This window comes from Ictidomys tridecemlineatus, chromosome 3 (assembly GCF_052094955.1).
Source record: "Ictidomys tridecemlineatus isolate mIctTri1 chromosome 3, mIctTri1.hap1, whole genome shotgun sequence".
Classification (NCBI taxonomy): domain Eukaryota; kingdom Metazoa; phylum Chordata; class Mammalia; order Rodentia; family Sciuridae; genus Ictidomys; species Ictidomys tridecemlineatus.
In genome coordinates, this window is record NC_135479.1 from 41,720,548 (window position 1) to 41,737,907 (window position 17,360).

Sequence of the window (17,360 nt, forward strand, 5' to 3'; positions counted from 1 at the left end):
AAGGGTACTCAACCACTGATCCACATCTCCAGCCCTATTTTGAATTTTATTTAGAGACAGGGTCTCACTGAGTTTGCTGAGGCTGACTTTGAACTTATGATCCTCCTGCCTCAGCCTCCCAAGCTGCTAAGATTACAAGTGTGCGCCACCACGCCCTGCTGCTGAAATAATTTTTGTAATGTGATAAATACTACGATAAAGGTACCATAGGAGGCATGCCTGCATGGTTAAACATTAATTCAGGAAAATCTGTGTTGTATGCATCGATAACAGAGATCGAGATAACCAAACCTAGAAGCATCCTCGAATTACTGTGGAGCCTTAAAAGTCTAAATTGGAATCTCTGGGGTTGAAGCCCAGGTAACAATAAATTTTTAAGGCTTCTCTGGTGCCAAATACCATTAGATTAAGGAAAAGAGAAAATTTGTGGACTTAAAAACTCAAAGATACTTCAAACATGAATAAGATAAAGTTAAGATGAGCCTTTTGAGAATAAGATTTGATTGAATAGAGGAAGAAGAAAGAAATGTCATGTTAAAGATGGCATTTAGAAAAATTAACCTGGTCGTTGTGGGAAGGTTGGGTTTTAATTTAGAAGGCTTTTTATGTATCAGAGAATAGCTACAAAGCCCTAGAAGGCTTTGTATTTTCTTTTGAAAGAACTCTTCAAAGTTACTGTATCCAATTCATTGATTTCAGGTGATCTGACTGAATTTCTATGCATGCGCACACACACATATATCTGAGTAGCTGCTTCACCATCTTAAAGGGTAGGTTCATCTTGGTTTCAGTAATTTAGGGAAACAGAAACAGATTTAAAGATTGATGTCGTTTAAGTTTATCACTAGTGTCCAGTCAGAATCTGAGATATTATTATTATTATTCCTGGCAGAATCCTCCTTCTATGACCCATCTATGCCCTAGGGCGTATGCACATGCAAATAAGTGCATAGCTGTCATATGATCAGCATGGAAAGTAATGATTGAGTTTTTAAAAATCTTGTACTTCTGGGCTAGGGCTGGGGCTCAGCAGTAGTGCATTTGCCTGGCATGTGTGAGGCACTGGGTTTGATTCTCACCGCCACATATAAATAAATAAAATAAAAGATCTGTCAACTAAAAAATATATATATTTTAAAAAACTTGTACTCCTTTGAGAATCTGCTGAAAGCTATGAACTCTTTTTTTTTTTAAATGCACATACACACTATTTTTATGTCCTTTTAGACTTTCAGTTGTCCTTTAAAGCCATTTAGAGCCCCCTTAGGGTCCACTGACTCCTGCCAAAGGCCCCATCATCATACATACAAGTCTTGCACCTTTTCTCATCTTGCAGCAGTAGCACTAAGCATACAGTGGATGGTTAGTCTTTGAAGAGTGAGTGAGTGAAAATGACAGAAAACAAAAGAAATATTAGAGTTAGGCGCACACTGTAAACCCAGCAACTAGGGAGGCTAACACAGGAGGATTGCAAGTTTGAGGCCAGTCTCAGCCATTTAGCAAGAGACCCTATCTCAAAAAATAAGAAAGAACTGGGGCTGTAGCTAAGTGGTAAAAACTTTGGGGTTCAGTCCCCAGTACCAAAAAGAAAAGAGAGAAAAGAAACAGAAACCTTAGTAATAGTAAGATGTTAGTAATACATTGGTAATACTAACTGCTAAAAGTACCAATAGTTGGTAATACTAACTGTTCCTCTGCCAAAGAGTGAAAAAGCAGAGGATGCTGTAGAGGTAACATTACTTTTCAGTGAATTTGGTTTTGTTTGCTAGACAAAGTTGGTGGTACTGGACAAATCACTGAGGTATTTAAAATAATATACAGTATTACATGTTTATGGATTAAAAGACTCAGTATGGTTGATATGCCTGTTTTCCCCAAGTTGAACTGTATATTGAATATAATTTCAGTTAAAATATGAACGTGGTTTTACATTTAAATCTGTGTTGAAATTGACTATTCTACAATGTATGATACTGAAAAAGATCTAAAATAGCCCAGATAATCTCAAAGAAGTTGAATAAAATTAGAAATTCATACTACTAGATATTGAGACTGTTTTTACAGGTATTAAGCCTCAGGTAGTAAACAGTGGAGGGATAGACAGATTAATGGAACAAAACAGGAAGTCTGTATATTCATATACATACATTTTCACTTGATTTATAGTAGAGATGCCCCTGCAATCCAAGTGAGGAATGATGGCCATTTCAGTAAGTAGCTCTGAGTCAGATACCTGTATTTTTAAAAAAACAAACCTTACCCCCTGCTTCACATCATATGCATAAATTCAAAATGGGCCATAGACTTAAATGTGAGAGATAAAATAATAAAGCTTCTAGAATAAAACATAGGAAAATATCTTTATGACTTTGAGACAAGCTAAAATTTCTTAACTGAATAAAGCATTAAACAATTTTTAAAAGATTATTAAATTTGACACCATTAATAAAGAGATAAAGTTCGTCAAAAAAATTAAAAGAATTGGGAACCTGGCACTATGATACATGCCTGTAATCCTAGCTACTTGGAAGGCTAAGGCAGGAAGATTGAAAGTTTGAGGCTAGCCTGGGTAACTTAGCAAGACACTATGTCAAAAAAGAAATATTTGTATAAAAAAAAGGGAAGGTGGGTGTACATTTTAGTGGTAGAGTGCTTGCCTAGTGTGTGCTTGATTCTGTTTAGTCCCTAGTATTTTTTTTTAAAAAGTTAAGAAAATGGGACTAGATATATAGTAATGGTAGAATACTTGCCTAGCTTGCATGAGGCCCTGGGTTCTAGCCTCAGTACCACATACACACACACAATAAATAAATATTTAGTGTTTGAGGAAGACAATAGAAATAAATGCTGTGCTTGGCATTTTTTTCAGACTGCAAATTCTTTATGTAGACATCAAACATCATATAATTTCTGTAAATCAATACATTTTGCCCATCAGTATTTCATAAAAGAGAATAATATGAAAATTATCCAGTCATCAGAGAAATATAAATTAATAAAATGCCACTATATGCCCATCAGAATGGCTGAAATTTAAAAGACTGACAATACCAACCAAGGTTATAGAACAACTGAAATGCTCATCCATTGCTAGTGAATATATAACTTTGTAAAACATCTTAGAAAAACTGTCAATTTCCACTAATACTAAAGGTACACATACCCAATGACTCAACAATTGTATCCCTTGTTAAACACTTGAGAAATGAATACATACATCCATCAAAAGACATGTACAATCATGCTTGTAGCAGCTTTATTAATAATAGCTAGACATTGGAAACAATGCAAATGTCTGCCAGCAGTACTCTGGATTAGTACATTGTGGTATATTCCATCCTAGAGTGGCATAATACATATGAGTAAAAAGGATGAACCCCTGGCCCACAAAGCAACATGGATAAATATCACTTGCATTTCTCTATTTTGTAATTTGTGGAAAGTTCAAGAACAAGCAGAATGAATCTATAGTGACAGAAGTTAGAAGTAATACAAGGATAGTTTTTAACTAAAAAAAAAAAAAAGCAAATGGGCTTTTTAAGGGTCTTGAATTTCTTGATCTGGGTGGTGTTTAAAATAATTTTGTGTGTGTGTGTGTGTGTGTGTGTGTAAAATTTCATCAAATTATAATCTTAGAATTTGTCTACCTTACTATTACAATTCTATAAAATATAGCAGTAATAACATAATCTCCACCTTAAAGAACTTATTATCTCTTGGGGTCAGATAAAAGAAAAGGGGTTGTTCTCTCCTAAATGCAGGCTCTACCAACTTCTTTATAAGTATCTTATTCTTGTCTTTGAGTCCTTGACAGAGTAGAAATTTAGTGTTTGTTCTATGAATGAACAGTTACATTTCTTTATATTTAGGACTGTGGTTATGCATAGCAATTAATTGTTTTATTGGTAAAGGATGATTGAAACTAAGCTTTTGCTCATCATTTAACAACTTTATAGTGACTCTTCTAACATCATGGGGGTTAAAATCCCAAAGAGCACCTAACATAATGAAGTTTTGTTCAGTTCTTTGAAGAGTTGAGAAGTGTGCAAGACACTATTTGGTGATAGCAATTATTTACTTTTTTTTTTAAGTTATAGATGGACACAGTGTCTTTATTTTACTTTATGTGGTGCTGAGGATTGAACCTAGTGCCTCATGCATGCTAGGCGAGTGCTCTACCGCTGAGCCACAACCCCAGCCCAGTTATTTACTTTTTAATTAGCTAAGTCTGTTTACTCTCTTTGTATTTGAGATCCTTTGAAGAGTTGGTAATTTGGAGTACTCTGATTCTTTATAAGCCCAAGTCTTTACAAGAGTTTTCCTATTTACATCATAAGACTATTGCCCCATATAATTCATTCCCCCAAATAATAGAGGGTTTATAGAGAAACTTCAGCTATTTAAGTGGAGAGTCAGGCATGAAGTTTGGAATTTAAAACTCTTCTATGCCTTCTCATTTACTCATTTACATCCCTTCTGAGATTCCTGGATTATGTCTACTGGTCTAAGTATGTTTTTGCCACTAAACACCGTGGAATGCCATCATCCTCTGACAAACATTTTAGATAGAAAGAATAAGCATAAAACAACAAGCATATAAAAAATTCCAGACAAGAGTTTAAAATATGATACTTTTGAAGCTAATGATCATAGACGAATGCTGTAGTGCAAATGTCTCCCCTGTTTTGAATGGCTTTTCTACAAAAAGCCTCATCAAATATGGAGTAAGACTCATTCTTCTCTCCCAAGGTTTAAAATGTATGGTTGTCACTTTCCTCTAGATAACCTCTAATTATAGCAGATAGATTTGAAGTGTAAAATAGCTTTGTCTAATGGACGCTGTCACTCATTGTGTTCTGTTTTCCCCCAAGACAGGATGTATGTTGTTCAGATACAAAGTTCAGAGTCTGAAAGATGTCAAGTAAAACACTAATTTCTAGCTGCCTTCCTCAAGCTTTAAATTTTCCTGTTAAAATTTTTTCTGTCACATAATGAGAAGGAAATTTGTGTGGATTTGTGACATTGGTCCATTACAGACTTTAGAAAATATAGAAGTGAAATAATTTACCTTTCAAATGAAAGTTTATTTTTCATTGAAAAAGAAATGGAAAAGGATAAAGTTCATCAAAAAATTAAGAAAATTGTTGTTTTCTGTATATATTAAATTTCTAAGTATAACATTTTAATTTTAAAAAGATCATAGATATTTCTTCTAAAAACATCTAAGCTATTTAAAAACCTCTACATTTAACTGGTTTTAAAGTAAGTGAAGGCTTTTTCACTAAAGGAGGTTTTAGTTTAATAAAATAAATTTTACAGTGAGAAATAATTGGCTGGGAAAAAAGAATAATGTTAAAATTGAACAAGTTTTCTTACACAAGTAAATTGCAAAAAGCATGAAAAAGAGATAGTAGAGAAACTTTTAGGTTAGAACTTAAAAAGGCATCAATCAATCATAATCTTATTTAGCTTCTGATTTAGACTGACTTTTTATTTAAATAAGAAAATTGAACATTTGAGTACTAGATGTTTGATGATATTCAAAAATGTCATGTTTGAGGCCCTGTGTTCAATCCTCAGCCCTGAAAAAGTGAATAAATAAAAATTTAAAATATCAAATCGTTAGATTCAATAATTTCATTTTTTGAAGTTTTTATCTTTTAGCGATACTTAACTGATGTATGACTGAAAGAAAGTCTGGTATATGTTTGAAAATTATATAGAGGGAGTAGAGGTTATAGATGAAATAAAAATGACCATGTGGGTAACTTAGGCTAGGTATTGAGTACATGAGAATTCTTCATATTATTCTTCTGGCTTTATATATATTTGATATTCTCCACAGTTTTAAAAAAATTCCTTAAAATTAAATTTTAAATACTAAGGTAAAGATTACAAAATTGGAACTTGTATCACACAGTTTATTTCCTGTCAATGTCTTCCACGTCTATGACCCTGATATTTCTTGTAGCAACATAAACTTAAAAAGACTAGCTAGACAGCTGGAAGGGGAAATAGACCTATTTGTTATGTTACCTTGGGTAGTATGTTGCTTTTATAAAGGACTTGAATTTTAAAAGTTTAAAAGTCTTTTTTCCCCCACTCTGGTAACTTTTCTTGTGCTTAGAATAAAACCCATAACACTTCATGTGACTTAAAGAGATTTTGCGTGATATATTTCCTTCCTTCCTCTTCTGCTTTATACCAGTCTATATTCCTCCTATCTACTGTATTCCATGAGCACTGGCTTCTTCTGTTCCTAACGGCTGCCTCAGTGTCTTCACTTTGCCTGCTTTGTGTGACCAACTCCTACCCAACCTTCAAATCTTAAAATAGTGTTATTTCAAGCAAGCTTTTTCTCTCCACCCCTCATAATAAAATATTAAATTTCCCTTTATAATAAAAGATAAATTCATTAAAAAAGATGTCGTAGTTATATATTTGTGTAACTGTTTATTTGTTTCATGTTTACTTCTCCTCTAACCATGAAAGCAGAGATGGTAATCTGTTTTGTTCATCTGTATAACCCAGAGCTTACCGTAGTGCCTGTCAGGTACAATGTGTATAGTAAACATTTGTAGAACAGAGAAGTAAAGGAATGAATGGTAGATATAACTCCTTATCCTCTTAGAGCAATATTGATTGTGAAAAAATGGGACATTTCTTTCCAACACTCTCCTCTAGACAGGGATTTTGGTGGCAGGTTGTAAAACACAGTTGCTTCTCTCATTTTGATTTAGCTAGAATTGTCTTTTTTAAGTAGTAAGTTTGTAAACCCATCTTAATATTTAGGACTATGTTTCTTAAAAGACAAATTTAGTTAATATCAGTGGGTAATTATAACTAAGCCTTAAATCGTAAGTGTGTTGATAATATTTACTTGCATTTATGATGACTTTTGTTTCCTTCTTAGTTCTCTAAATTTGACTTTTTTTCTCCTTTTCTTAGGTACTCTCTGCCCTTGACATACTCCAACCTCCACACATTGACTATTTTGAAGAAATGTATCCTAACCAGGGAATGTGAAAGAAGGGGACAATTTTTTAATTTGTTGTTCTAACAGCTGGGGTTTATGCCTTGAATTATATTAAATCTCATCCTTACAGAAGTGGTTGAAAACCTGGAACCAGGTAATTTTGAAATCACAAGTATCTGGTGGAGCTTAGTATTATTAATTAACATGTCCTATGTAGTGATACCACAGAATAGGGCATCTGAACAGGTGTTTTATTTAATCCCTGCATAGCATTATGAAATAGATTATTATTATCTTATTTTACAGATGAAATCAGTGAGGTGGCCATGTTGTAATAGAACCCAGTAAAGTCATTTTGCCATATACAGCAGCTGCCTGTCAGTTAAGACTATAATACTTGGGGTAAGGTGAAAATTAAAGTACTAGTAAGTTAAATGCCCTGTATTCCATGGAATAATGGTCTTGGTAGTAGTTGTGGTGATGATAATGGCAATATCAGTTGCTTGTATAGTTTTTATTAAATGCCAGCCACAGTTTTTAGTTCTTCACACATGAGTTTATTTAATACCTGTAACCACCCCCTTGGGAAACTATTGTATTTATTTCCATTTTATAGAAGAAATTGAGGCACAAAAGGTAGAAGATCACAGAGCTAGGAAATGTTGGAATCAAGGATCATTTCTAGGGAGTCTTCGACTATATGACCTTGTTTTAACCCCTATATATATGATTCACTCAGGAAAAAAAGGATTTTTTTTCCTATTTCTACTGTTAATGTCTAAAAATAGTGTTGTATATTGTGAATAATAATGATCTATAACATAATGTATGATAGTAGCTCCTGAGAATGTACATTAAAAAAAAAAAATTGAGACACAGTTTCGCCAGTGTCACCAATTTCCATTTGGCATTTAGCCTGATAAAGTTTTCATGTTAAAGACAGGTAATCCTAAATCACTGAATTTGGTGGGCTCATGATAGTGCAGTTTATTTTTTATTAATACTTTAATTAAAACTGTTACTCAGAATGGAAACCCATATAAGAGATTCTTTTGCTGATTCAGCAATGAAATAAATGAAAATCTCATTCTTATACCTGTAGTAAGTAATTCCATACTAGATAATTATCTTTTATAATTTTAGGAGTTCTTCAAGGGGAAAAAGAACAGCTAAGCTGGCTAGGGAATTAGAAACCGTATAAGGTGATAAAATTGTCACTGATCCACACTGCACTGCTGGGATGTATGGACTAATAAACCAAAACTTTTTTTTTTTTTTTTTTGCAATAATGAGGACTGAATCTGGGGGCTCATGCATGCTAGGCAAGCTCTACCACTGAGCTACATCTCCAGCCCTGATAAATCAAAACTTTTGAATGCTATAGTCCTTGGTGATATTTTGATTCATGAATGCTTTATTTTATGGAATTAATCCTTGGGGGCAATAAAACTCAGTGGACTTAGGGAGCCCCTGCAAATTCTAAGGAAAGAATTGTTCCCTTGACCAACTACTGTCCCAAAAGAGTGTCTTTGTGTACGTAATAACTTTGGGCCAGACCAGGTAGTTCTGACACACCCTTAAAAAAAAAAAAAAAAAAGTATACAAAATTAACCTAAGGTTAGAAGAACCAAGAAAATTTTTTTTCTCCTCACCTGTGGGTTAGCAGTGCCAGCTAAGGGGAGGGCATTAATTATTTCCATTTCATAGATTTCATGAAGATTATCTGGGTCCTCATTGAAGGAAGGGAAGGTCCTGGTAGAGTGGGCAGCATTTGGCTAGGACTGCCTTCTTTAACCCAAAGTTTATGGGAAAGAAATCCACATACTGCAAAGTATTCCTGTCAGTGTGTTGTTATTGTTACTGTATACTTTGGGAATGAAGTTGCTGAAACCAAACTTTGAAATTGAAGAAATTCCCTTTGTTATATATGAATTTTATTGTATTATAGCTTGTATTAGGGGTTCCCAAGACCACCCTCAGGTTTTATGATTCACTAGAAGGATTCAAAGGACCCAGAAAAGCTGTTTTTCTCATGGTTACAGTTTATTACAGCAAAAAAGATTAAAATCAGCAAAGAAAAAGGTTTGTAGGGCCTGATGTGAGGTCCAATTGACCTATCCCAGTAGATTGGTGTAGGCAAAGCTTAGTTCTCCCAGCAATCATATTGATGACATGGGCAAGTTGTTACCAACCAGGGAAGCTCACCTGAGCCTTGGTGCCCAGGTACTGTGTTATGAGTCAGTTTCATAGGTGTGGAGCTGCTCAGTCCCTAGCCCTCCTTCCCTTTCTGCCCCTAGAGATCAAATATGGTATAGCCAGAGGCCCCAGGCACACATTTATTTACCGTAAATCATATCATAAGCATAATCTGTCATGGCTAAAGCCCTATATATACAAAGACATCACTATCAGACAGATATTCAACTGATTCTAAGGTTATTTCCTTCAATCCTGAAGTCTTGGAATGCACAGGGTTTGTGCAATTAGGTCTGTTGAGTTAATTCTTACTGTACATGGGACATCTGTGGGGAGAGGAGGGAGTGCTTTCATTTTAAGATAATTGGTGAAAATGGGTATATTAAATAAATGCCAAATATATTTAGGTTCTCTTAACTGAACACATATCTAATTTATTATATTCATTTTGTTTTAGGTTATAGTTCAAGCATTAATTTTTTTTGTTTATGTGGTTTTGGTGCTGGGAATTAAACTCAGTGGTGCTTTACCTCTGAAGTACATCCTGTTCCTTTTTATTTTTTCACATTTTGAAAGAGGGCCTTGCTAAGTTGCTGAGGCTGGCGTTGAACTTGCAATTCTCCTGCTTCAGTCTCCTGAGGATTATAGAATGCATCACTGTACCTGGCCACAAATTGTTTATTTCAAGCATTAATATGGTGTACTTAGGGTTTATCATTTAAATTAAAAATTCTGTATTTCTGTAGGGTAGGAGTTCTTGGTCACTTATTGACTACAATTTAATTGGATTTGGGAGAGCCTTGATTCAATATTATTTCAAATACTTAGAAAACAGAAAAAAAAGTTAGTGTAGTTAGGATTTAAAACAATGAGTGGCATGTAAGTGGTTTAGTAGCTCTTGGTAGTTAATTTTATCTCATTTTATTAGTAAGCAGAATGTGTGTATGAAATTTCCTCTCCCCAGAATTGTTTGTCAATGTTCAAGTAAGCCTTTGTCATAAAACACTCATAGAGTCCTCTAATACATCATTTACTTAAATGTTTTGCTTCTTCATTTTGTCTGATATCACTTAATTATTTAGCTTCAGATTTTAAATTGACACATTACTTTCACAGCAGAGTAATGGCTATTGCTGGAAAAATTTTTCAAACCTGAATCTCAGTTGTCTGAGATTTTTGGCTATACATAGACTCATGCACAGAAAAAAAGGTAAGTGTTTTCCAGCAGAGGTGTCATTTGGAAAAACTAGTTCCTTTTAACATAAAAAGGAATTATACCTGTAACTGCCACAGGATTATAAAGATTTTCTAGGAAGGAATGACTTAGCTTGAAATACATAATACTAAAAAATTATGTAATTTCTTGAATTGTGAGGAGAAAGAAATAATTTTCCAATGTACATATGGTATCATATTATTATGCTTTTCAAGTTAGAAAAATTGTGATGTTATATTGTATATTCAGTTTTAATATATAAATATTTTCAACCATATGTCTTAAAATCTAGTTGAAATTTTACTAGTTAAAATCTAGCTGTCATTCTTAGAAAATTTGAATTCTTGTGATGGAATCAAGAGTACAATAACAATAAAAGTATCATCAAGCTGGGGTTGTGGCTCATGGGTAGAGTGCTTGCCTAGCATGTGTGAGGCACTGGGTTTGATTCTCAGCTTCACATATAAATAAATGAATCAAAAAAAGGTCCATCAACAACTATATATATAAAATTTTTTAAAAGACTATCATCATATAGTTTTACAAGCTAATCAGATTTCTCAAAAGAGTCTAAAACTATAACAATTATGATTATATTAGTGCCTACCAGAAATTTAGCTTGGGTTTTATATCTTTAGATAATTCCTTTAAGCAAAAAATGTAAGACAATGTCTAAATTATGACTTTATGAATGTATGTACAACATGCAACACCTGTAAGCATAAATCAGGTATTTGGAAGGAGTAATAAGTTCTGCCATAACTTCTGTATCTTCTAGCTTTCTGTTTTCAGAGTTTTTAATCTTTTAAGTCAACCCAATATTCTGTAGTAATCTTAAAGATTGTGAATTTCTCTTTTTTTTTGAGAGAGAGAGAGAGACAAAGAGAAGAGAGAGAGAGAATTTTTTAATATTTATTTTTCAGTTTTCGGTGAATACAACATCTTTATTTTATTTTATGTAGTGCTGAGGATCGAACCCAGCGCCCCACGCAGGCCAGGCGAGCACATTACTGCTTGAGCCACATCCCCAGCCCCAAGATTATGTAATTTTCTGAGCTGATGTGTTAACTTTTTTGGGGGGTGCTGGGGATTAAACTCAGGGTCTTGTATGTGGGAAGCAAGCACTGTGCCAACTGAACTACATTCCCAGCCCTGATGTGTTAACTTTTAAAGGATTACAGTTTTCATTTTGTACTTTGAGTAGGAAATCTGTACTAAAACAGTTTGGCCCTAAATTACTTTGAACCTACTGAAATTTAATCCTAGAGAAGCCAATTCTTATTGTTTGATTGGAAATAGGTATTTATTTTGCTTCAGTCAGGATTCTGGACTTTGCACAGTGTACATAAACAGACCCCTTCCCAGAAAGTCCCAGATGCTTATTGGATTTGAAATAAAATTTTGGCTTGTTTAGGGGGAACATGTATTTTTAGCTTGAGACATAATTTTAGCATTTTATGAAGAAGAATATGGGTGGTACATGTCTTCTGTTGAAGCAATTTCATCCTAAATCCAGTGGCAGTGAGAAATCCAATGGGATAACCATACATCTTTGTTTGTAGGGACAATCCTGGATTTTACCTGATGTCCTAGTATAATCATTAATAAGTTACTTCTTTGACTCTCAAAAGTATCCTTGTTTGGATGATAGGTTTGAGTAGTGCAGTCTGTCTCTTTTTTCAAGGATAGCAAGGAACCTACCTGACAGTTTGGGTCAGTTAGAGTTTCTAATGCTTTGAAAGAGTTCTTAACTTTCAGGGAATCTTAGGAGTCAGTGAAGAACTAAATCAAGCAAATGAAATGCATCTGTGCAGGGCTGAGGCTGTGTAGCTCAGTGGTAAAGTGCTTGCCTCACATGTGTGAGGCACTGGGTTCAATCCTCAGCACCACATAAAAATAAAGATACTGTGTGTTCATCTACAATTAAACAAATATTTACCAAAAAAAAGGAAAAAGAAATGCATAAATAAGTGTACTCTTTGTACAGTAGTAATAACAGCAAAGACTAGAAATTTACATCCTAACAGTTTGAAAGATTCACATATTGTAAGGATTTCCATTCATTTATTCCATAAAAATAAGCATCAACTGTGTTCCCAGAACAAAAGGGTTTTCTGGTTTTTATTCACTATGTTCTGCTGCCTCTTAATGCTTTCCCACAAGGAGAATACAGTCTAATGAGGGAGAGATTCAATGTAAAGAAATAACTACGATATATGGTAGAGTATACCCAAAGAATATAGTCATGTGGCATCAGACTTTAAAGAAGAAGTTACTGCAGACAGAAAAAAAACAATAAAGAGCTGGGCATGGTGGCACATGCCTGTAATCCCAGCAGCTCATGAGGCTGAAGCAGGAGGATCGAGAGATCAGAGCCAGCCTCAGCAAAAAACCTAAGGCATTAAGCAACTAAGTGAGATCCTGTCTCTAAATAAAATACAAATAGGTCTAGGGATATGGCTTAGTGGTCAAGTGCTCCTGAGTTCAATCCCTGGTACCCTCTCTCCCCACCACACACACACACACACACACACACACACACACACACACACACAAAGAGGCTATTGGAAAAGGATGGATATTCTGATGAAGTCATTATAAACAACTTTAGGGAGTGGTCAGTCATCCTGTTGCCTAGAGAATACCATGTACAAATGAGGAAACATTAAGCTAGGTTAGGGCCGACTCATAGAGGGCCTTGAATATTGAGCTAAGGAAATTGGTCTTTATTCAGTAGGCATTGGGGGCCCAATGAAAGATGGACCCCATATTTTTGTCATGAAGAATGAAAGAATCAGAAAGGTACTTGAAAAGTTAACAAGGATTTTCTGTTTGGAATTTTCTGTTTGAGTAGTAGTGATGGTTGTACAATATTGTGAATATATTTAGTGCCACTGAATTGTCCACTTAAAAATGATTAAAATACTAAACTTGTGTGCATATTACCACAATTTAAAAAAATAAAACCCAAACACACTGTAACAAGGACCTGATTTGAGGGTGCCAAGAGACAGTGACTATTCTGCACAGACGGTTGTAAAGGAGAAAAAGATGATGCTTGGCATCTTCCTGGGTGGTTTTTAAGATATCCAATGTTTGTTTTAAACCTTAAATTTCAAAACTTTACAGAAACTGCCCTGCTCTCCTTCTGTCCTCCCCAAAAAGGAACTTGAAAGACTTATCTGCAATTTAACAATTTTCATAGAATAAACTACTTTCAGTAGTCCTTTCTTTATCAATCCATTCAAGAGCAATTACATATTAGTAGGGTAAGTACATTTTTAATATTTTCAATGACATTCTTATTTTTCCACAAAATTTTAAGCCAGGTCTGATTTCTGTTCAAAGGTCCATTAAACCTTTTTGCATATCTGTACTAACTAAATGTCAATGTGAAGCAGTGCTAATAAATGACAGATCTAAATGCATGATAGAATATTCATTCTGTAAATTTTAAGAAAGTATGTACCATGAACAAATGGATAAGTTACTACATCAGAACATATTTCTAGACAGAGAAGGCAGATCCTGTTAAATGGATTATTATTTTATTTCCTCTCTTCCCAATTACCATAAAAAGTACAAAGTAAACTTCTTTGATATACCTCTCCTGGATTCATTCTTACAGATTTTTTTTTTGTTCTCTATGTTTTTAATTCTCTCTGCTCTTCAGAATTGTATAACAACTTTATCTCAAAATCTCTAACCAAAAATGAATTGAACTGAGTGGAAAGGAAGCACCTGTATAGAGTGCTGTGTTGAGAGAGAGACCTGCTCTTCCTTCAGAATCCTGTTGTGCTTCTTCACACCATGTATAGCAGTTTGCTCTTGTGTTTTTTTGTTTTGTTTTGCTTTGCTTTAATATTTATTTCTTTTGCTTGTACACAATATCTTTGTTTTATTTATTTACTTTTTATGTGGTGCTGAGGATACCCAGGACCTCACACGCACTAGGCGAGTGTTCTACCGCTGAGCCACAACCCCAGCCCCTGCTCTTGGGTTTTAATGACTTCATTTATGCCATTTTACAATAGATCAGACTGGAAGAAATGCTGTCATTCTATTGAGCAGAATGATATTTGGAACTAAATTAGTAGAAGTGAGTTTCTTCAGACCTGCTAAGGACTGATGGGTTTGATTTGAGGTCTCATTGCCTTTTTGAATAAGGTATAAATATTCATTGTATTACAATTTATATGACTGATATGTGTATCCTTTACTCTCTGAGTGGGTTAAGAGATAATTGAAGAATTTGCCTTTTCTCTTCCTGAATGAAAACTAATGGAGCAATAAAATGTTCCTAATATAGGTAAAAATCTTTCAAAACAAATTTTATATTCAAAAAATAACTAGAATAGTCATTTTGGCTTCTTATTCCTTGACTAATGATTTTTGGATTTGTATGTCTGTGTGTTTGTTTTTGAGGGTTCTCAGGGTGGTAAATTAGAAATCACCAGACTGTACCATCCACATTTGACAGACACCAAGCTTGCTTTTCCTTCTCCAGTGTACTTGGTGAAGAGAAGAACTGAAATTTGAAATAACATAATTTTCTCTAGAATGCTTTTTTTGTTTTATACCTACTTGGTTATGATCTTAGTAACAAAGATTCATCTGACAACCTTTTGGGTTATAACAGACTATGTTGATAGCTTTCCAGTTGTTTTTCTTGTTTATGTTGTTTTGTTGTTGTTTTTTATAGTAATTGATTTTTAAGTCAGTTTTAAATTGCAGTTGAGGTAGTTTTAATTTTTGACACATTATATCCAATAAATGAGTTGCTTTAAAAAAGGAGGGGGCTTTACCTTTTCCTGTGAAAGAGATTATCGTATTCAAACATTTTAACAAAATGACCTTTTATTCCATTGATTTATATAGAGAGGCACAGGCATGCTTCAGAAAAGGTCAGTGATTCTAATTGAAGCACACACCAATTTTTTTCTAGTTGTAAAGGCACCCATGCTTTTTGTTGGAAAGAAGATGATGAGATTTAGGGCTGACCATTTGTTACAAGAGAATACAGTTCTCTCTGACACATTGTTGTTTTTCTTTCATGTGCAAAGCATGGTTTGAAATCAACAATATCCACAAACCAGATTCTCCTTTTGCATACTATTTAATGCCTTCAACTTTATTTCAGACTAGCCAATTTGATATCTGAGCTCTAGGTTGAAATTTCCTTCTCTGTAAGACCTGATTTGGAAGGAAAAATATGTGAGGAAAGAGATTTTATTAAATCTCACATATTTACAGTTGTGGAATTTTCTTCTTTCAACCAGTAGTGGTAGGATTTCCAAATTCATGTTTAAAGTGGGCTTAAGCATGTTTTAACTCTGGCTTATGGCTTTAATAAACCATAGTATGCAGATAACTAAGAATTTACTGTGTTCTTTGGAAAAGTCACACAACCCACATACTTGTTCCAATATATAGCACATTAAAATGAAGATCATTTAAAAAATAAAATGAAAAAAATGATTGTAGGACTGTTGACTAATGTGGGGACCTACTTGATAAATATTTAATATTGTAAGATTTATTTTTTATAATCTGGCTCAGTGTTGGTTTCTGTCCAATATGAAATAGAAAAAGAATAATCAGTTTCCATTATTCAGTAAAGAGTGTTTAGGGATTAAAATTGAGTTCTGAAAGCTTTCCATTCATATTCATTCTGTAGGAAATAATTTGATATATCAGGTTCTCCATTTTATTTTCCTAACCCAGCTAAATCAGTTAAATGCCCTTATTTTGTTACCTGAAAGCTTTTAATGCAGCATTAATAGTTTTTCATACAACATCAGTGGTTCATTGCACATAGAACATTAAATGAGTTCTTCAATTCAGTTAACTAGATGGTAAGAGTATTTAAACCTGATAGTTTTGTTTTGTTTTGTTTTGTTTTGTTTCGGTATAGTATCATACATGTATACTACTTGAGCTGCCCAAAATGGTTAGCTCTCTGTTATTAAAGTATTCACTTAGCAGTGCTTCATTATTACATACTTGTGTAGTACCTTATCAATCAATAGTAAATATTTATTTTTTAATAGTTTATAGCTTCCCCCAGTTCTATCTTTTTGGGTAGGGGCTTACTAGAGATTGAACCCAGGAATGTCCTACCACTGAGTTACATCCCCATCCCCATTTTAAAGAAATATTTTTATTTTGAGACAGGGTCTCACTAGGTTGCTGAAGCTGGCCTTGAACTTGTGATCAATCCTCCTGCCTTGGCCTCCCAAGAAGCTGGGATTATGGGTGGGTGCCACCAAATCTGGCACTCCCCCATTTCTTATTTATTCTCTAATAAAAGTGATGCAACAAATCAGTTTTATTCTTTATCTTTTATCTGGAAGGTGGGAAAATTTTAAGTTATAGGCTAGGTTGGCAGGCCTGAACATAAGAATGTGGAAAATTGAGGATCCTCTCATAGTCCCAGAGTATTCTTAATTAAGAAACTGACCAATCACATGTCTCCTTTACTTCTCCCTACAAAGCCTTAGTACCTTCTCCAATAGGTGTTTTTGGTATTGGAGCATAATTAATAGCAGTCTCTAAAATTAGCACTTTTCTTCTTCCTGTCTGCCACATTCTCATCATCTCTTAGTTTTGAAATCTTGAGTTGTGTGACATTATGCAATAGGAATAAGACCTTCATCCTGTGTTTATTTCAAAATCCTTATGATTGATTCTGGGCCTATCCAGCCTGCATTCTGCTAGCTTGAGGTAATAGAAAATCAATTGAAATGACAAAGACCATGGAATCTCGAACTGGACTGCCTATTTGAATCCTAGCTTTGCCTCTTACTACTTTTGTGATCTCGGACACGTTTCTTAACCTCTCTCTGCCCCAATTTCCTCATAAGTAAAGTTAGAATAACAGTGAAGTCTCCCTCAGAGTTATCTTTGAGGATTAAAATAAGATGGGTAAATAGATATAGTAGTACTTAGTAAATGCTATAATAGTAAGGGAAG

The 17,360-nt window shown here is 34.2% G+C and overlaps 1 protein-coding gene across 3 annotated transcripts in view; it reads left to right on the forward strand.

Moving 5' to 3' along the window:
• Positions 1-17,360, forward strand: part of Nlk (nemo like kinase) — a 145,293-nt gene that overhangs the window by 86,663 nt on the left and 41,270 nt on the right. For all 3 annotated transcript variants that reach the window (XM_021728076.3, XM_021728075.3, XM_005327806.4), the window contains exon 3: positions 6,949-7,004. In XM_021728076.3, coding sequence (XP_021583751.1) covers positions 6,949-7,004 — 56 coding nt within the window. The remainder of the gene's footprint in view (positions 1-6,948; positions 7,005-17,360) is intronic.